Below are 16,805 nucleotides of genomic sequence, written 5' to 3'. Positions count from 1 at the left end.
AGGAGTCAGTGCCAGTGTGGGAGCACCGTGCGTCTCCCAGCCTGGGAAAAGGCAGCGGGTTAAGCAAAGGAGGGAGCAGGGACGGTGCAATTCATGAACTGGTCCTGCAGAGAAATACACCCCTGGGGAGCTGGAGTTCAACCAGGGCTCTGCCGGCATGGGGCCAGGAAGATGACATGAGCCAGTGGGAGCAGTGAGGAACAGCTCGAACCCACCCAATACCCACCCAGCTCCAGGCGCTTCCCCTCCCGCAGCCCCCCAAGCGGGATCAGCCCCGGGATTCCCCCTGGATGCCTCCCCCAGGAGCGATCCATCCTCCCCACGGAGATGGGGCTGAGGCTGCGGCATCTGCTCAAGCGACCAACTTTATTACACAGCCAAGACCCGCGAGGGGGGAGTCAGAGCCATTGTGCAGGCTCTGCCTCAGCTTTGCTTTTCAGCCTCTTCTTTCTGTTTCTCTCCTTCCTCCTCCTCTTCCCGCTAGCAGTGGGGACCGGGGATGGGGGGGCTGGGGCTGGGTCCCTGCCCAAGCCTTCCTGTGCCGGGGCATCACTCAGGATGGCGTTGGCTGCTTCCCCCAAGTCTGGCAGCAGGGCCTGTGTGTCCTGCCCAGGGGGGGCGGTGGCTGCAGAACGGCTGAGCTCCCCATTTTTGGAAGGGCCTTTCTTTTTCAGACCTTTCCCCTTCTTTTTCTTGTCTTTCTTCTTCCTCTTCCTATCTTTCTTGGCTGCCTTGGGGGGGGACAGCGGGCGGGCAGGTGCGTGATGCTCCAGTGGGATGGCTCCTCCACCCGTGCTGCTCCATGGGGGGCTCAGAGGGAACCCCCCGGGCCTCGCTGCCCGGTCGATCAGCTCCCCACCGAACTCATACAGCACCGGCTCCCTCGGCACCGCGATGGCCACCGTGTTGTACGCCTTGCACCTGCAGAGAGTGGGGTGAGGTGAGCCCTGGCGGGGCCGAGCAGGGGGGGTGGTCCCTGCAGCGGGAGACACTCACCAGACGTAGAGGTAGGGCTCCACGCATTCCTCCTTGTAGGTGAACTCGAAGCAGGGCACCTGGATGACGTTGAAGAAGGCCTGGCCCACCACCCGCGAGGCTGTGTCGTTCACCTGCCTCAGGCACTCCTTCAACCTGCCACGGGGCACAGCCGGCGTGAGGGGGGCAAGGGGTCCTGGGACCCCCCAGGATGGAGGGATGCTGAGGGGCACGGCCAGGCACAGGCCCACTCACCTGCGGTCGCAGTCACAGTGGCTGATGGTGTGCCAGCGCAGGTTGCGGTACCCGTAGCGGGCGGTGAAGGGGTGGATGACGTGCTGGCAGTGGTCATGGTCCCGGCAGCACCGGTCCGTGTCGCGGTGTTCCCCTGCAGGGAAGGCACGGGGTGCAGGCAGGGCTGCGGGCAGCCGCACGCACGGGCTGGGGCTAGGTGGGGTTGGGATCAGGGCTGGACTGGGACTGAGCTGGGCTAGGACTGGGATCAGAATTAGATCAGACTGAAACAGGACTGGGATCAGACTGGGACTGGACTGGCACTTGGATGGGGACTGGGGCTGCACCAGCACCACAGTGGGAATGAGAGTGGGACGAGGCTGGGATCAGGATGGGGACCAGGACTGGACCAGGACCAAGAGAGGGACTAGGCTGCGATCAGGATAGGGACTGGGAGTGGAGCAGGTTGGACCAGTACCAGGATGGGGACCAGAATGGGAGCAGGATGGACCAGGGACCAGGGTGGGGACAGAGGGTGAATCAGGACTGGAGCAGCACCAGGATGGGGACAATGATGGGACCAGTGTGAGGATCAGGATGGACCAGCCCTGCGATGGGGAGTAGACAGAGCTGAACTGGTGGGCTGGGACTGAACCAGCACTGGGGTGGGGACCGGTCTGAGACATGGGATGGGGACTGGAGGGGACCAGCACTGGGATGGGACTAGACTGGGATTGATGGAGACTGATGCAGCACTGGGATGGGGACAGGGACTGGGCTGGGGCGAAGCAGGGATGGGATGGGATGGGATGGGATGGGATGGGATGGGATGGGATGGGGGGACAAGTAGCAGCGGCCTCGCCGCCCTTACCCAGCTGCTCGTAGGCATCCGCGTTGCTGCCTGCACCGCACCACAGCGTCCCGGGGTAGGTGAGCCCACGGCGGGCGCGGGGCCGTCCCGGTGGGGCCGCTCCAGTGCCGGGGGCCGCTCCGGGGACGGCTGCCAGGAGGAGAAGGAGGAGGAGGAGGAGGAGGCGGCAGAGCAGCCCCGGGGCGCACATGGCACCGCGCCGCCCGCCGCCGTGGGGCCGCCTTATAGCGCTGCGCAGCCCGCCCACGCGGGGCGGCTCGTCACGGCACGGCACGGCTCGTCACGGCACGGCACCGTGCGGAGGGTCCCGGAGAGCCGGGATGCTGGAGCCGCTCCCCGGAGCCGCGGCGCATCCCACGCCCCGCAGCCCGCGGGGAAGGGGTTACCCCTCCCGGTGGGGCCGGGCCCCGTTGCTGTGGCAGCCGGTGGGGTGATGTGCCGGGGCCGGTAACGAGCCGGCCCCAACGCGCCCGCCCCGTGACGCACCGGCCCCCTCACGGCCCCCGGCCCCGGAGCGGCCCCCGACGGCAGAAGGATGCTCCCCGCGGCCCCGTGCCCCCGTCCCACGAGTGTCCCGCGGTGCCTTTCGCAGAAGCAGCCCCGGTGCCCCGTGCCCAGCCGGGGCTGGCAGCCCACCGGTCCCAGCGCGGCTGCCAGGACTCGCCCCCCCCGGCTGGCTCCCCCCCCGCCACCGAGCCCATTGACAACCCGGACGCGGAGCTGGCGGCGCTGGGCGGCCGAGGGAGCGAGCGCTTGGCAGGGCAGGATGGTGCCCGGACACCCCAACGGGGACATGTGAGACCTCAGAACGTCCCTGTGCTGCTCAAGACCCCCAAAGGCCACGGGGCTGCCCCCTGAGCATCACCCTGGCTTGCTGACCCTTGCACCCACAGGGTGCCAAGGGCACCATGCTGCCCGCACCGCTCCCTGGCATCGCTGGGGCAGGCGGCTGGGTGCTGGGGACACCCGCACGGGGTGCGAACACCCAGACCCGGTGGTCCCCACCACACAACCGCCTGGCCGAGGCAGCAGAGCCCGGTGGGGGCACGTCGCTGGCCCGCAGGCAGGGCTCCCGCCTGGCACTGGACCAGGGCCCAGCTGGCCGAGGGTGCTGGCTGGGGCCCAGCGCCGCAGGGGCTGCCCCCGCTCAGCTGTTGCTGTCTGTGACGCTCCCCATGACAGTCCCGCTCGGCTCAGCCTCGCCGCCGGCACCCAGGTATGGAGCCGACTCAGGCGCACCGGGACCCCAGGGTGCCCATGTGGGGGGTGCGGATGGGGAGGCTGGAGGGCACCGAGCCGTGGGGAGCCCTGCGGAGATTGCGGGTGGGGAGTCTCAGCCCTGTTACATGCTCAGTGCTCGCAGTGTCTGCGGTCCCCACGCATGGACCTGTGCCATGTCCCCGCTGTCCGAGAGAAGGGCTGGTACCTGGCGCTGATGGCCCCCAACGTCAAGGGTCCCAACTACGCCTGGCTGGACCCCTCCCGGCTCTACTGCCACCCGCAAGTACCCAGCACCCAGGGCAGAGGGCACCCACGGGGGTGCCTGGGTGGGCTGCAGCTCCGCAGGGCTGTCAGGGCACCCGGCTGTGCCCACGGGCACCGGCACAGGGGCTGCAGGTGCCCACGATGGGCTGCGGGCACCCAGCACCTCCACTCTCTCCCCAGGGTTTGCAGGACTGCATGGCCGACCTGCTGCAGCCCTTCCAGGGAGACCCCGTCGACATGGTGGCTGGTATCGACGCCATGGGCTTCATCCTGGGTGAGCGGGGATGCGGGTGAACCCAGGGTCCCCATCCCTCGTCCCTGTGGGGCTTGACGGTGCCGTGCCCGCCCCCAGGCGCTGCCGCTGCTGCCGTTCTACAGAAAGGCTTCCTGGCCATCCGCAAAGCTGGGCACCTCTGTGTGCAGACGCTGGCGCAGCCCTACACGGACTACTCGGGCCGGGAGAAGGTGATGGAGGTCCGCACTGATGCCATTTTGCCGGGTGAGCCAGCGGGGTGCTCCCATCGGGGGGGGGGACACACTGCCAGCACGGGCACCTGGCACTCAGCTGCAGCCTCTGCCCCCTCCCAGGTCTGCGCATCCTCCTCGTGGACCAGTGGGTTGAAACCGGGGGCACCATGCGAGCGGCCATCCAGCTGGTGGAGCGGCTGGGGGGGGTCGTGGCAGGTAGGAGGGGGGTACTGGTGCACCCCGGGGTGCACCCATGGGTGCAGCGAGAGCATCATCCCCGTGGTGGCCAGCACTGAGCCCCCCACCCTTGTCCCACAGGTGTCGCTGCCATCTGCATCGAGGACAGCGAGGGTGGGCGGTGGATCCGGGAGCGCTACAAGTGCTCCCACTGCGTCCCCCCCAGCCTGCAGCCCCGCTTTGACCGCCACCAGTTCGGCTGCGACTGACAGGGGGTTGGCACCCCACGTGTCACCCCCACGTCCCCCCCACAGGGTGCAGGGCTGCCAGCTCTTCGAGGCAGGGATGCCCAGGGCATCCACTACCTGGTTTGGCTTTCACCGTACCCGAGATGCTCCCCCCTCCTCGGCAGCAGCCGAACTCCCCTGGCTCCGTCCTCCCACCTGTCCACGAGCCGGGGGGACTGTGCCCGGGGACAGGGGGAGCTGCGGCCGCCCCCAGCCCCCAGCCCCACGCCCTTCTTGAAAAGCATAAAAAAGGTTTTATTAAGACAAACAGGAGCCCGGGGCCATCTCCCACTCCAAGTGGTACCTGGGTTTGCATAGCTAAGGGAGCCGCACGGGTGCTCCTGCCCGCCCCGGCTGTGGGTGCCCGGGCAGACGGGGGGCCGGGGGGGCTGGGGGCAGCTCCTCGGAGCCAGCTGGGGCCGCCCCTCTTTGGTCCAGAGGTGTGAGCGCAGGGGGGGCAAGGGGCTGCCCCCTCACTGGCAGCACTTGGGTTTCTTGCGGGGTGCCGACAGGTACAGGTCGCTCTCGTTGCTGCTGATCCCTGGAGAGACAGAGGGGTGGGATGGGGGGCAGCGGGTGGTAAGGGAGGGGGCACCCGCGTGGGGCCAGCCGGGGGTACTCACGCACGGTGTCGCCGATCTTGCGGGCGCTGCTGCGCTCCAGCTCGGCCAGCACGCTGCTCTCAAAGGTCAGCGCCGCCACACGGAAGAAGAAATCCCGCACGTTCTCCCCTGCCCGGAGGGACGAGACCCCCTGAGTGGCCCCCCACCTGGCCAGACCCCAGGGTCCGCATCCCCCCTGCCTGGCCAGGGACCCACCGGTGAGTGAGGAGACGGCCCAGTATTCTGCCTGCATCTCCTGGGCCACCTTCAGAGCATCCTTTTCCATCAGGCTGTACTGTGCCGGCGTCTGCCAACCGAGCCAGGAGGGTGGGTGGGTGGTGGGGATGACCCCCCCCCCCAAGCTGGGGTGCAGGGGGTCCATGGGAAGGGGGACACACTCACGCTCAGGTCCTTCTTGGAGCCCACCAAGAAGAGGATCACGTTGGATGGGTCGTTCTCCTTCAGGGCATCAGCCAGCCACTGCCTGTTGGGGCCACTGTCACCAGCCGGTGGCTCGCGGCCAAGCACTACCCTCTTGCTCGCACGCTGCAGCGTTGCCAGCAACCCTGTGTCCTCCTGCCCAGCTTCTGCTTCTCCATCCAGCCCCACCACCCACCACGCCTATACGTGGTCCCACCTGAGCCCCCTGACTCCGTGTCACCTACCGCGTGTGGTCCAGGGACGCCACGTCGTTGACATCGAAGACGATGACGATGGCTGGAGGGGGGGAGGAGGGGTGAGACAGGGACGAGGACAGCTGGTGGGGTGGGACATGGTGGGGACCTCACCTTGCGCTCCCCGGTAGTAGGTGGAGGCGATGCACTTGAAGCGCTCCTGGCCGGCTGTGTCCCACCTGGGGGGGGCAGAGGGGAGGTGAGGGGGAGCCGTGGGGGTGCACAGGGAGGGGGCTGGTGCCTACTCACAGCTGCAGGCTGAAGGGCACCCCCAGCACCTCGAACCGCTCCATCTCGAAATCCACCCCGATGGTCGCCTTGTAGTTCTTGTCGAAGGTGTCCTTGCAAAAGCTGGGGGGGGGGAGGGAGATGGGTGTCAGCAGCCCCCACCCCCCCACCCCCCTGGGGGCTCAGTGCCCCCCACCCCGGGAGATGCCCAGCACCAGACTCCAGCCAGAGTCCGGCTCAGCCCAAGGTGCTGCTGCCCTTTGGTGGGGGTCTCCCCCCCCCGCCCACCCAACCCCCCCCGCAGAGCCTCTCTGGGGGGGTCCCGTTACCGGTTGATCAGACAGGTCTTCCCCACCGAGAGGTCCCCCACCACGATGATCTTGGAGATCTTGAACCTGCAGAGCAGGGGGATGCACGGCCGCTCAGCAAGGTGGGGGGCTCCCCGCCTGCCTCCCCCCGGCTGGCCACGGGGACAGAGAGGTTCATGGGGTGCGGGGGTGTCACCCCGCAGCCCCCGGCATCCGGCAGTGCCCCGCAGCCCGGCTCTCCCACCCCGCCGCCAGCCGCAGCCCAGCCCGGACCCCCATGTCCCCCCCCCGCGCTGCATTCCTGCGCCGTGACGCAGGACTCGGCATACGGGCAGCGCCGGCAGCCACGCGGCGCCCGCGCCAGGGACCCCCACTCGGGGCTGGTGGGGCCGTGGGCCCCTCGTCAGCCACCCTCAACCCCGAGGTGAGGGGTCCCCGAATCGCCATGGACTCACCCCACGGTGCCCGTCCGCTGCTCCTGGCAGGCGCTGGCCACCGTGGGGTGGAAGGCGGGGCGGGCGTGCAGGGCGGCCTCCTTCCGAAAACACTGCGGGGGGGACAAAGGGGGACACCGGTGTGACCGTGGGGCTCGGCGAGGCCACCTCCGGGCCAGTGTTCCCCCCCCGCTCACCGGGGGCAGGTCGGCGATGACCCTGTCCCTGCGGACCGGAGCCAGCACGTTCATCGTCCTGCGGGGCTGCCGGGGCGGGCTGGGTGGCCGGGGGGAGCGGGGACGGGCCGAGGGCCACCACGAGGCCTGGGACAGATGGAGCAGGGAGCGGTGATGTCCCTGTGTCCCAGCTGTCCCCACGTCCCTGTGCACAGCATCCTGGAATACAGCTGTGCCAGTGTCCCCAAGTGGGGCTGTCCCCTTATCCCAGTTGTTTCCACATGCCCGGGACATGGCTGTCCCCATGTCCTTGCTGTCCCCACATCCCCAAACATGACCGTCCCCGTGTCCCAGCCACCCCAAGATCCCCGAGTGTGGCTGTCCTCATGCCCTGGGGTGCTGCTGTCCCCACGTCCCGGCTGTCCCCTGTCCCCCGGCCACCCCCACATCCCTGTGCACGGCTCTCTCCTTGTCCCACCCGTCCTGCCGTGCCACCCCAGGGTACGACTGTCCCTGTGTCCCAGCCGCCGCCACGACCCCGCACCCCGGGGTACCACTGTCCCCGCGTCCCAGCTGTCCCCGCGTCCCACGTGTGGCATCCCAGCACACGGCCGTCCCCGTGTCCACTGGTCCCCACGTCCCCCAATGTACCTGTCCCCGTGTCCCACCCGTCTCCGTGCACGTCCATCCCCGTGTCACACCGGTCCCCGCGTGTGCCCCGTGTCCCTCCCCACCCCGTGTCCCCCGTGCACAATCCCTGCCATCCCCAAGCTGCATCCCGGTCCACGGCCAAGCCCTCCCCGCCCCATTCCCGGTCCCCATCGGTGGGAAAGGGGGGGGGGTGGGGGGGGGGGGTGGGGTCGTCCCCGTTACCGCGAACCTCCCGGCTCCGGTAGCGGTGCTCGGCGCTGCACGCCCAGCCCCGGAGGAACCGGCGTCCTGGCCCCTCCCCCGCCCCTACAGGGGCGGGGGAGGGGCCAGGACGCCGGTTCCTCCCGGGCTGGGCCACTGCGCTGCTGCCCACGCAACGGGACCCCCGTTAATCCCTCCCCACACCGGGGCTCGTCCCTGCCCCCCCCACGCCGGAACGGGTGAGGCGCGCAGGACTACAACTCCCATAAGACCCCGCGGGGTTGGCGAACCCATTTGCGCATGCGCGAATGAGACAAACATTGAGTACTACCATTCCCGGCGGGCTCCGCGGTACCGCGAGAGTTGGGGGGAGGCTAGTGGGTGTTAAACTCTCGCGAGATTTGGGGCTATAAGCCCGTGCGGTGAGGCGCGGGAGGCCCCTTTCGGCTTCCGCCTGGCCAAGATGGCGCCCAAGGCGAAGAAGGAGGGTGAGGGCTGGGGGGGGCACGGTGGGATCCGTGGGCTGGGGGGAGTCGTGCTGAGGCATCCCCCGGGGTGCGGGTTGTACGCGGGGGAGCCGGGGTGGGCGGTGAGGGAGGGCTGCAAGGTGGTGCTGGGTAGCGGGCACGTGGAGGGGATGGGAGAGGCCTGCACCGGCGAGCATGGCGTGGTTGTCTGAGGGAGGGTGGGCCACGGTCTCGGTGCGAGGACACTTCGGGGTGTGTAGGGGGTGAGGGAGCTGGTTGGGGATGAGTGCCCCTGTCCGTTGGTGAGGTGGGAGACCTTTTTTTTTTTTTTTTTTTTTTGTGGAAGGGGAAGGGAAAACTTAAATGTCGGGCTTTTTGGGGAGGTCTTGGTTGGATGAGGGAGCATGGACCGCTTGGAGATGACTTGTTTGTTGAGTTGTATGATAGGGAAAGTCGTGGCCCGTTGGGGCAGGCAGGGGAGCATATACCGGTCCTGCAGAACCTGGGTTTGCTGACTGAGGTGTCGTTGTAGCTGTGCCTCCGAAGACAGAGGCAAAGGCCAAGGCACTGAAAGCCAAGAAGGCCGTCCTGAAGGGGGTCCACAGCCACAAGAAGAAGAAGATCCGCACATCACCCACCTTCCGCAGGCCCAAGACCCTGCGACTGCGGCGGCAGCCCAAGTACCCACGGAAGAGCGCTCCACGGAGAAACAAGTATGTGTGGGGTGTTGGGCTCTGCCCTGCTGCAGGGCTCACAGAGTGGGAGCAGCCCCACGCGTGAACTGGCATGGGGACATGTGCCGTTCTGCAGGTCCCTGGGAGCTGAGTCCCACCTTGGCAGAGCAGGGGGTGTTTGGGGTGCAGGTGATGATTTCAAGCGACCAAAGTCTGAGAGTTTGTGATGAGAACTTTTTTTGGCAACTGATGCACCCCAAACTTTCTTAGATGGTGCCCTTGGTATTTAAAACCCCCTGAAGTGCAGAGATGGTGTCTGCCAGCCTTCTGTTAACCACAGGGTCTCTCTCCTGCAGGCTGGACCATTATGCCATCATCAAGTTCCCTTTGACCACAGAGTCGGCAATGAAGAAGATAGAGGATAACAACACTCTGGTTTTCATTGTCGATGTCAAGGCAAACAAGCACCAGATCAAACAGGCCGTCAAGAAGCTGTATGACATCGATGTGGCCAAGGTTAACACGTTGATTAGGTGAGGAGAGGAGGAGAATAGATCACTGGGGGGGGTGAGGTGCTTCAAGAGCCCAGAATGGCTTTTAGCAGAAAATGTGAACACGTGTGGGTTTCAGCAGTTGTGGGATTAAGCTCTGTAGTGTTTTCAGTGTCAGTTTTGAGAAATAAAACTTGTGACCGAGCACGTCTTAGTGGAAGTGGGAAATGTTGGCAGACCAGAGAGTCGGCTTCATCAGGGAGCTCTTCTGACCCCTAGGGAGTCTTGTGCAAATGATGTGAGCATTTTTTTACCACTGAGTAAAGTGATGTTTCCAAAGGAACCACTGATGCACACCACTACAGCAGGAATGTGGAGCAGGTGGAAGGAGTTGTGTGCCTTTGTTCTAATGCCTCCTGTTCCTCTCTAGGCCTGATGGGGAGAAGAAGGCTTATGTCCGACTGGCTCCAGATTACGATGCGCTGGATGTAGCCAACAAGGTGAGAAATCTTTGAAACTTTGCAGCTCCTGTTAGCTGTCTTGTATCTCCTGCACTGGGTTGTTGTTCCTGGCATAGGTGTGAGGTACTTGTGCTTCGAGCACAGCAGCACTTGTGGAGTGTCCTTACCGGTGTTCTTGGCCAGCTTGTTAGAGCAGGGGGAATGATGTCAGAGGCAGCGCTGCGCTGCTGGCCTGGGTGAAGGAGGGGTTTCTGCTGTGCAGGTGGCTGTGCCTGGAAGCGGCGGTTTAGTCCTCGAGGTGGTTGAGGAAGGCAGGAGGCAGCGGTGGTACAAACCGGAGTAGGGGAACCTGGCTTAGCACAAGGATCACCATGGAGTAAATGTATAGAGCGGTTGTGTAAGGCACTTGGCCAGGTCTGGGAGGAAGATGCCTGTCGTCGGAGGACAGGAATCCTGGGGAGATGTGGCCCTGGCAGCAATGTCTATGGCAGAGGCTCTGCCCTTCTGCTGCTGTAACATCTGTTTTAACATGCTTTGCTTCTTTCCAGATTGGGATCATCTAAACTGCATCTACCAAGGACTGTACAGACAGGATAATAAACCCTGTGACACCACTGAGGGGCTCTTGTGTTTTGTGACAGCATAGCCTGTGTGAAAAAGAGCACCCAGCAGGCTTTTGGGGCTTTGTTTTGGTGAAGGGGTCCCTCCCTCCCTCCCTGGCACTCGGTGGGCAGAGCTCACTGCTCCAGGAGAGGGCTGTGCACGCAGTCCTGCGCCTGGGGCCTTGTCGCTGTGGTCTCCTGGGGCACTGACACGTTCTCTCTGCTTGGGTAGATATCCATGAGGTGACACTGCCCCCCAAATCTCAAATATCTCTGTTTACCCGAGACCTCTGCTATCCTCCTGCATTTTGTTGCCCTGTGTAATTAACACGTTTGCGATCAATGTCCTCGGTATCCTATGTAGCTTCCTTGTGGAGCGTGCCACGGGCCAGTGAGTGCCCAGGAGGTAGGTAGTAACCGCAACAGAAATGTGTTCATGGTTCAGATCTGGCGCAGGCGGAGTGTCACACCATTTCCCACTGTATGAGCTACTTGTGCTGCAAGCTTCACTTGAAGCCCTCAAGCTAATCCCATCGCGAGGACTTTGCGTGGGGTATTTTTTTCTGGCACGATCCCTACTCCCTGTGGTGCTGTGTGTGAATCGCAGCCTGGGTTCCCTGATGCTTCCTGCTAAGGTTGCCTGTAACCTCACGGGGTTCATGGCCTCAGCAGGGCTGTTTCCAAACTAGCTGCTGCCTTGGCAGTCCTCCGCTCCCTCAAATTTGTAGATGAAAAAGGCTTTTCGGAGTGCTTGCAGAGTCACAGGAGCGCTGGGCAAGCGGGGAATGGAGGTGAAAGTACAGCTAAGCCTTTAGGGGTGCTTGATCTTAAGTATGTAGTTGAAGATGATGAAAGCTATGAGCAAATATTGATGGAGGTAACTAAGCTCTCAGGCAGTGGGACACAGAGTTCCTTTGAGCCTCTCGCAGTGGGTGGCGGAGTCCTGGGGTGATGCTTTCAACATGGGTGGGGGCTGGTGGCGGATGGGAAGGGGGAGCTGTCCTGGTAGCTGCAGCTCTTGGGACCTCGGGGTAAAGGTCCATGCTGGGTTGCGTGGTCCCTTGGCTTGGGACACCTCACGTGGTGCCCATGGCTCCGGGTGCCGGGGCAGTGCAGCTGGATCAGTCGGGTATGCTACAAGCTGCCTGCCACGGCAGGGTGATGGGGGGACACCGGGGCGGCTGTACACGTGGGAGGATCGTGGGGCTGCGATGGTGGTGCAGGAGAGGCTGGCTGCCATCATGCCATTGCCCTGTTGGGGTGGTGACTCGGTAACGCAAAGCGCTCGCCTTCGTGTGGGCAGAGCGTGGCTGCTGTCGGCCGCCTTCTGAAAGCTGGGGTTGGCAGTGGTGCTGCCTGGCTCCTGCTGATGGGCGTAGGGGCACCCCCATTCTCCCTGGGCCCCACAGGGTGCTTGGCTGGGCTGCGGGGGAGGCAGGAGATGGTCCCTGCCTGCTGTGAGAGCATCCGGTAGGGGTGAGAAACTGCCTGGAGGGAAGAGCGCTGCTTCCCTGGGTGCTGGCCCCTCTCCTGATCTGTGGGTGCTGTGCAGGGCTCTGCTGGCACCCTGGGTGCATGCCAGAGCCCAGGATCTCTCCCCAGACCTGGGTCAGGGTCTTGAAACTGAGAGCGAGGGCTGTGGGCAAGCTGTGTGGGGCCAGATAAGGCTGAACAACAGGCGGCCTTCCCTGCCTGTGACACAGCCCTGCTCCTAGGTGATGCGAGGACCTGGGACAACCTGGCTCGCTCCTGGGGTTGGGTCTGACGTTCCCGCTGGCCCACGGCCACCCCAAGAAAGATGCGGGGGGAGAAGTGCCCCTCTTGTAGCAAAGCCGGTATTGCCGCGGGGGTGAAGAGCGGGTATGTGCCGCAGCGTGGAGGCTGGGGAGGGATTTCACATCAGCATGACTTGCAGTCTGCCCTGACCCTGCCTCAACTTAGCCCAGCGGCTGCTGCTGTCTGGTGCTTTGCTTCCCCATGCTTGCCTCTCACTCTGGGCTGGCAGCCGGCCCGACCCACAGCTGCCCCAGCCTGGCCAGTGCTGTGCTGCTGGGAGATGCTCTGTCTGGGAGCCAGGAGGGGAACGGGGGGAACCGGGCTCCTGGCTTTGGGAAGCTTTGTCATGCCTGACCCAAGGGTGGTGGGAGCACGGGCTGGTCCCCCTGAGCCTGTGACCTGTTGGGGCAGAGCCGCGTCTGCTCTGTGTGGAGAGACAAGGGGAAAGGTGCAGTGATTGGAGTGAGGGGAAATTGAGATTTGGGCTTGATTGTGTGGAGCATTTGCAGATGGAGTTGATGCGCAGAGGCTGTGGGGCTTAAGCTGCAGCTGGGAAGATGCGTAGCTGTCAGGACGTGCTGCCGAGGGTAAGGCTGTGCCCTGTCGGGACTCCCTGCAGCTCGGTGCGGGGCTGCTGAGCTCCGCTTTGAGCGAGGAGGGGGGGTGAGGTGGCGGGTTTGAAGCTGGCACAGGACCCTGCCCATGCCGCATCCTGAGTATCACATCTCTGCTCCGGCTGCCAGACTCTTCCCAGCACGCACCCCCTGTGCCCACCACCATGTTGATGGGTGCTGGGGAGCCCCAGCAGGATCCCGGCCCTGTGGGGTGTTTCCCGGCTCTCTGGAGGGAGGGGTGATCCCCCACCACTTCCACTTAATCACCAGCTTATTTCAACCGCAGGTTGTGTTTCTGCTTGAGCTGGGCTGGTGGTGGGGTTGGTAGGACGCATCCTGCCCCGCAGCAGGGGCTGGGCAGGAGTCCCTCTAAGCCCCACTGCTTTCTGCCAGTCCAGTGCGATCCCAGAGCTGTCACGTCAGCAGGATTTGCCTTCCTGATGCTCTGGTGCTCCACAGAACCGGCTGGGCCAGTTCTGGCCCTGCTCCCCCAGGGAGCTGAACCCCCTCTGTCCTCCCACCGCTCTGGGGGGGCTGCTGGAGGCAGCTTGGTCCTGCTGCTGCAGGAGAGGGCCCAGCACGCTCACGGGATCCAGAGCTGCGCTGTGTTGGTGAAGATGACTCCGGGGGGATGCGAGCATGCAGCAGTCTTCCAGGAAGAGCCTGTGGCCTCACACGGCTTTCCCATGCCAGCTCCACTTCACGTGGCTGCCGAGTGAGTCATGCAGCCCAGCCAGGCTCCTCGCCGCCAGGCCGGAGACAGGCAGGTCAGGGACTGCAGCGAGGCTCCGTACCTCTCCTGGCTCCCTTCCCCTGCTCCCTGCACAGCCCTGGGTCCCTGGAAGAGCAGATGAGGGAGGAGGGGAGGGACCCATCCCTGGGATCTTGCTATTCAAGGTGCAGCAGGGTGCAGCTGGGCTGGTAGGACCCAGCAGGCTTGAGTGCATCCCTGGAGGGTCCCTAGAACAAAGCGAGCGGCAGAAATGTGCCTTCTCCCTCCCCGAGGACTGCCAGCCCTCCGCCGGGAACAGGGGCGCATCCTTTCCCATGGCCCTGTCCCCTCCGTTCTCCCCGCGATGCTGCTCTGCCCCACAGAAAAGCCAGCCCAGACGTGCTGCGGCAGCAGTAAACAGACTGATTTTAATGCACGTATCACCCAACATCACCGTGGGAGGGACTCGTCCCTTCCCTCGCAACCCTCTCAGGCCATCAGCTGCGAAACACAGCCACCCCTGGCCCTCCAGCTGCCTGCGCGGAAGCCGGCTTGGGCTGCTTCTCCATCGGCCGTGCACCCGGCTTCAGCGGTGTCCCCGTGGCTCGGCGAGGCTGTCGGGCTGGTCCAGCAGGGAAGCGCTTTTAGGCAGCAGAGCAGGTGAAGGCAGGGCCTGGGGCCAGGGAGCGAGCCCTAAGGCACATCAGAGCAGGTTTGGAGAGCCCAAGATGCCCAGGAGCCAGAGCCTGGGCTTCCCTCAGCGCGCACATCTCAGTCTATCAGAAACTTCTCACCATCCACGTCTCTCCCTGCAGAACCCTTGCGCAGGGAGGGGAAAAAATCAGAGCGGAGGAGGCGGGAGAAGTACATGAGGATCATGGCGTCGAGCAGCAGGAGGTTGGCGGTGAGGAAGGCACCCTGGCCCTGCACCTCCACGTAGCGGAGGAAGTACCAGGTGAGGTAAGCCTGGGGTGCCAGGCGGAAGGCAAAGTACATCACCAGGTTGATGTATTTGTTGGCCTCGTAGAGTGCTGGGGAAGGCACGTTGCTCATCTTCAGCAGCATGCGGACAGTGAGGAAGATGTTGCTCACCTCCACCAGCAGCAGCAGCATCGCTGCCACCAGGAAACGGCCGGTGATGATGAGCGAGACGAAGGCAGAGATAGCCTGGGAGCAGGGGGGACACACAGCAGGGTCAGCTCTCCTTGCCCTGGGGGAGACGAGTCCTTCCCCACCAAGGTTTGGGCATACACTGCTGCTCCCCCCTCCCTGAGATCCCAGCAGCCCCCCAGGCGCCTGGGCCAAGGGAAAACCAGTCTGGAAGCCAGTTCCCCCAGGACCAGTTACACCTCCCTGTGTGGGGAGCTGGGACCAGCCTCCAGCTCTTCCCTCGCCCGGTGCGGCAGCCTGTCTGGCTCCCGGCGCTCAGAGCCGATGCTGGCAGGCATCCTGCCCCGCTGGGCGCCCTCGCCTTGTTGGTGCACAGCCTACCTGGCAGCCAGGGTGAGGCGGAGGGAAGGGCTCCAGCTTGCCTCGCTGTAACGCACAAAACCTGCATGGGCTGAGCCCTGGGGTGTGTGGTAGCCCCCCCGCCCCCCCCCGGTCCCCATGCTGGCCTTTGCCGCCCTGGGGCCGTGCTCACCATGGCGTGGTGCACCAGGTACTCCCAGGAGGAGCGGGACTGGTGGTTGAAGATGATGTCAAGGCTGTCATGGATGAAGTAGCCTGTGGGATGAGAGGGAGAGAGTTGAGGGGGTCTGGCTTGTGCACCATCACCCGCTGTGCTAAGGGGGAGCAGCAAGGAGGAGGAGGGTGGCGTGACTGTGCTCCAGGCATCGGAAATGCCTTTGCCCCAGCTGAGCGTGGGGAGGTGCCCAGGCCCTGGGGCTAGCAGCCTGCAGGCTCCGTGCTTGTGGTTAAGGCAGGAGGCACAGAGAGTCACCCAACCCTTGAGCCGGGGGCTCGTCCCAGGCTGGCGTGCCGGCTGAGGCTGAAGAGGCAGAGCCCAGCAGGGTGGCCACGGCCATCACCCTGCCCGGCCCCTTACCTGAGGAGAAGCAGACCAGCAGGTGCCCTGAGATGCTGTAGCCGTCCTGGATGTCAGAGAGCAGCTCCGGGGAGTGCCAGAGGCTGGGGGGAGAGGAGTCAGCCTGGGTGCTGGGACACGGGGACCCCGAGCACCCTGCCCTGTGCCTCCTCCCCGGGGGGGCGGGCAGCGCCCAGGGTCGTGCTCCAGCGTGGACCCAAATCCCGGTGGTGCCGGAGCCCCGTTCAGAGTGCGCACCGTGCCCCTGCCCGCCTTCCCCCTTCCCCCTTCCCCCCCCCCCCCCGCTGCCCGATACCTGAAGAGAGCCCATAGCCCGGCCAGCACGGAGTGTGCGAAAGAGACGAGGAGGTTCCGCCAGCGCCAGACGCGTCCGGGGCGGCTCCTCACGGCGGCGGGCCGGGGCAGGGCCAGTGCCGCCCGCCGCAGCGCCCCGAAGAGAGCCACGCTGCCGCCCACCAGCGCTACCGAGGGCGCCCGCCAGCCCGGGCCCATCGCGCCCAGCTCCGGCGGCCCGGGGCGCGCGGCGGCGCGGGCGGGCGGGCGGGCGGGCGGGGCCGGGATGGTTACGCCTCCCCACTGACCACGCCTCCCCACTGACCACGCCTCCCCACTGACCACGCCTCCCCACTGACCACGCCTCCCCACTGACCACGCCTCCCCACTGACCACGCCTCCCCATTGATCACGCCTCTCCATTGATCACACCTCCCCATTGATCACGCCTCCCCATTGATCACGCCTCCCCACTGACCACGCCTCCCCACTGACCACGCCTCCCCACTGACCACGCCTCCCCACTGACCACGCCTCCCCACTGACCACGCCTCCCCACTGACCACGCCTCCCCATTGATCACGCCTCTCCATTGATCACGCCTCCCCATTGATCACGCCTCCCCATTGATCACGCCTCCCCATTGATCACGCCCCCAGCTGGCCACGCCTCCCCCCGCACCGCGCCTGCGCGGGAACGGGCGCGCGTGGACCGCACGGGCGTGCGTGTACACAAGGGGCGTTGCGTGTGCTTGCGGGGTGTTGCACCACGTGTGCGAGGCGCTGCACGTGTCTCTGCCAGGTGTTGCACGTGTGTGTCGCGCTTGTTCCTGCTGAGCATTGCTTGTGCGCACACGTGGTGTGACAGGTGTGTGTGTGTGTGCAAGCGTGGCTGTCAGGTATTGCACACGTGCAGGG

At 65.1% G+C, this 16,805-nt stretch overlaps 5 protein-coding genes and 2 non-coding genes across 9 annotated transcripts; 4 read left to right on the top strand and 3 right to left on the bottom strand.

Moving 5' to 3' along the window:
* Positions 1 to 353: 353 nt before the first annotated feature.
* Positions 354 to 2,435, bottom strand: PROCA1 (protein interacting with cyclin A1). Its single transcript, XM_054847977.1, has 4 exons — positions 2,081 to 2,435; positions 1,231 to 1,363; positions 997 to 1,131; positions 354 to 921 (listed from the first exon to the last, which is right to left on the bottom strand). The coding sequence occupies exons 1-4, from the start codon at positions 2,268 to 2,270 to the stop codon at positions 399 to 401; spliced, it is 981 nt and encodes a 326-aa protein (XP_054703952.1). The 5' UTR covers positions 2,271 to 2,435; the 3' UTR covers positions 354 to 398.
* Positions 2,436 to 2,574: 139 nt separating this feature from the next.
* Positions 2,575 to 4,575, top strand: LOC129215217 (adenine phosphoribosyltransferase-like). 2 transcript variants are annotated; one of them, XM_054847981.1, is made up of 7 exons: positions 2,575 to 2,875; positions 2,974 to 3,296; positions 3,435 to 3,584; positions 3,746 to 3,839; positions 3,918 to 4,064; positions 4,154 to 4,249; positions 4,352 to 4,575. In XM_054847981.1, the coding sequence occupies exons 3-7, from the start codon at positions 3,462 to 3,464 to the stop codon at positions 4,477 to 4,479; spliced, it is 588 nt and encodes a 195-aa protein (XP_054703956.1). In that variant the 5' UTR covers positions 2,575 to 2,875; positions 2,974 to 3,296; positions 3,435 to 3,461; the 3' UTR covers positions 4,480 to 4,575. The 2 variants fall into 2 exon arrangements, with proteins under 2 accessions (XP_054703956.1, XP_054703955.1); XM_054847980.1 differs by having other exon boundaries at positions 2,575 to 3,296; positions 3,444 to 3,584.
* A 185-nt stretch (positions 4,576 to 4,760) lies between these two features.
* On the bottom strand, positions 4,761 to 7,858 carry RAB34 (RAB34, member RAS oncogene family). 2 transcript variants are annotated; one of them, XM_054847979.1, is made up of 11 exons: positions 7,800 to 7,858; positions 6,941 to 7,066; positions 6,765 to 6,856; positions 6,331 to 6,396; positions 6,023 to 6,124; positions 5,888 to 5,952; positions 5,765 to 5,816; positions 5,502 to 5,583; positions 5,316 to 5,406; positions 5,121 to 5,228; positions 4,764 to 5,038 (listed from the first exon to the last, which is right to left on the bottom strand). In XM_054847979.1, the coding sequence occupies exons 2-11, from the start codon at positions 6,992 to 6,994 to the stop codon at positions 4,971 to 4,973; spliced, it is 780 nt and encodes a 259-aa protein (XP_054703954.1). In that variant the 5' UTR covers positions 6,995 to 7,066; positions 7,800 to 7,858; the 3' UTR covers positions 4,764 to 4,970. The 2 variants fall into 2 exon arrangements, with proteins under 2 accessions (XP_054703953.1, XP_054703954.1); XM_054847978.1 differs by lacking the exons at positions 6,765 to 6,856; positions 6,941 to 7,066; positions 7,800 to 7,858 and having other exon boundaries at positions 4,761 to 5,038; positions 6,331 to 6,623.
* Positions 7,859 to 8,169: 311 nt separating this feature from the next.
* RPL23A (ribosomal protein L23a) lies at positions 8,170 to 10,478 on the top strand. The gene is made up of 5 exons (XM_054847532.1): positions 8,170 to 8,259; positions 8,771 to 8,951; positions 9,269 to 9,445; positions 9,834 to 9,903; positions 10,413 to 10,478. Exons 1-5 carry the CDS (start codon positions 8,235 to 8,237, stop codon positions 10,425 to 10,427), a joined length of 468 nt encoding a protein of 155 aa, XP_054703507.1. The 5' UTR covers positions 8,170 to 8,234; the 3' UTR covers positions 10,428 to 10,478.
* LOC129215307 (small nucleolar RNA Z17) lies at positions 9,095 to 9,168 on the top strand. The gene has a single exon (XR_008579948.1). It is a non-coding gene; the product is annotated as a small nucleolar RNA Z17 (small nucleolar RNA).
* On the top strand, positions 9,691 to 9,758 carry LOC129215319 (small nucleolar RNA SNORD42). Its single transcript, XR_008579959.1, has one exon. It is a non-coding gene; the product is annotated as a small nucleolar RNA SNORD42 (small nucleolar RNA).
* A 3,493-nt stretch (positions 10,479 to 13,971) lies between the features above and the next one.
* On the bottom strand, positions 13,972 to 16,193 carry TLCD1 (TLC domain containing 1). The gene is made up of 5 exons (XM_054847517.1): positions 15,911 to 16,193; positions 15,616 to 15,698; positions 15,211 to 15,293; positions 14,363 to 14,735; positions 13,972 to 14,261 (listed from the first exon to the last, which is right to left on the bottom strand). Exons 1-5 carry the CDS (start codon positions 16,105 to 16,107, stop codon positions 14,155 to 14,157), a joined length of 843 nt encoding a protein of 280 aa, XP_054703492.1. The 5' UTR covers positions 16,108 to 16,193; the 3' UTR covers positions 13,972 to 14,154.
* Positions 16,194 to 16,805: the final 612 nt, after the last annotated feature.

This window comes from Grus americana, chromosome 19, assembly GCF_028858705.1.
Source record: "Grus americana isolate bGruAme1 chromosome 19, bGruAme1.mat, whole genome shotgun sequence".
Taxonomy (NCBI): Eukaryota; Metazoa; Chordata; class Aves; order Gruiformes; family Gruidae; genus Grus; species Grus americana.
This window is presented reverse-complemented; position numbering and strand designations above follow the sequence as displayed.

What these genes read in the sequence shown, in the direction of transcription:
- PROCA1 (XM_054847977.1), bottom strand. Translation starts at nt 2,270, where the DNA reads ATGTGCGCCCCGGGGCTGCTCTGCCGCCTCCTCCTCCTCCTCCTCCTT. An exon ending in CACTGTGACTGCGACCGCAG is followed by an intron (nt 1,132 to 1,230) that starts GTGAGTGGGCCT and finishes GCCCCGTGGCAG; the next exon opens with GTTGAAGGAGTGCCTGAGGC. An exon ending in GAGCCCTACCTCTACGTCTG is followed by an intron (nt 922 to 996) that starts GTGAGTGTCTCC and finishes CACTCTCTGCAG; the next exon opens with GTGCAAGGCGTACAACACGG.
- LOC129215217 (XM_054847981.1), top strand. Translation starts at nt 3,462, where the DNA reads ATGGACCTGTGCCATGTCCCCGCTGTCCGAGAGAAGGGCTGGTACCTG. An exon ending in CACTGATGCCATTTTGCCGG is followed by an intron (nt 4,065 to 4,153) that starts GTGAGCCAGCGG and finishes GCCCCCTCCCAG; the next exon opens with GTCTGCGCATCCTCCTCGTG. An exon ending in GCTGGGGGGGGTCGTGGCAG is followed by an intron (nt 4,250 to 4,351) that starts GTAGGAGGGGGG and finishes CTTGTCCCACAG; the next exon opens with GTGTCGCTGCCATCTGCATC.
- RAB34 (XM_054847978.1), bottom strand. Translation starts at nt 6,608, where the DNA reads ATGCAGCGCGGGGGGGGGACATGGGGGTCCGGGCTGGGCTGCGGCTGG. An exon ending in CTACTACCGGGGAGCGCAAG is followed by an intron (nt 5,817 to 5,887) that starts GTGAGGTCCCCA and finishes CCCCCCCTCCAG; the next exon opens with CCATCGTCATCGTCTTCGAT. An exon ending in GCGTCCCTGGACCACACGCG is followed by an intron (nt 5,584 to 5,764) that starts GTAGGTGACACG and finishes TGGCCCCAACAG; the next exon opens with GCAGTGGCTGGCTGATGCCC.
- RPL23A (XM_054847532.1), top strand. Translation starts at nt 8,235, where the DNA reads ATGGCGCCCAAGGCGAAGAAGGAGG. An exon ending in AGCGCTCCACGGAGAAACAA is followed by an intron (nt 8,952 to 9,268) that starts GTATGTGTGGGG and finishes TCTCTCCTGCAG; the next exon opens with GCTGGACCATTATGCCATCA. An exon ending in AAGGTTAACACGTTGATTAG is followed by an intron (nt 9,446 to 9,833) that starts GTGAGGAGAGGA and finishes GTTCCTCTCTAG; the next exon opens with GCCTGATGGGGAGAAGAAGG.
- TLCD1 (XM_054847517.1), bottom strand. Translation starts at nt 16,107, where the DNA reads ATGGGCCCGGGCTGGCGGGCGCCCTCGGTAGCGCTGGTGGGCGGCAGC. An exon ending in GCTGGTCTGCTTCTCCTCAG is followed by an intron (nt 15,294 to 15,615) that starts GTAAGGGGCCGG and finishes CTCATCCCACAG; the next exon opens with GCTACTTCATCCATGACAGC. An exon ending in ACCTGGTGCACCACGCCATG is followed by an intron (nt 14,736 to 15,210) that starts GTGAGCACGGCC and finishes CCCTGCTCCCAG; the next exon opens with GCTATCTCTGCCTTCGTCTC.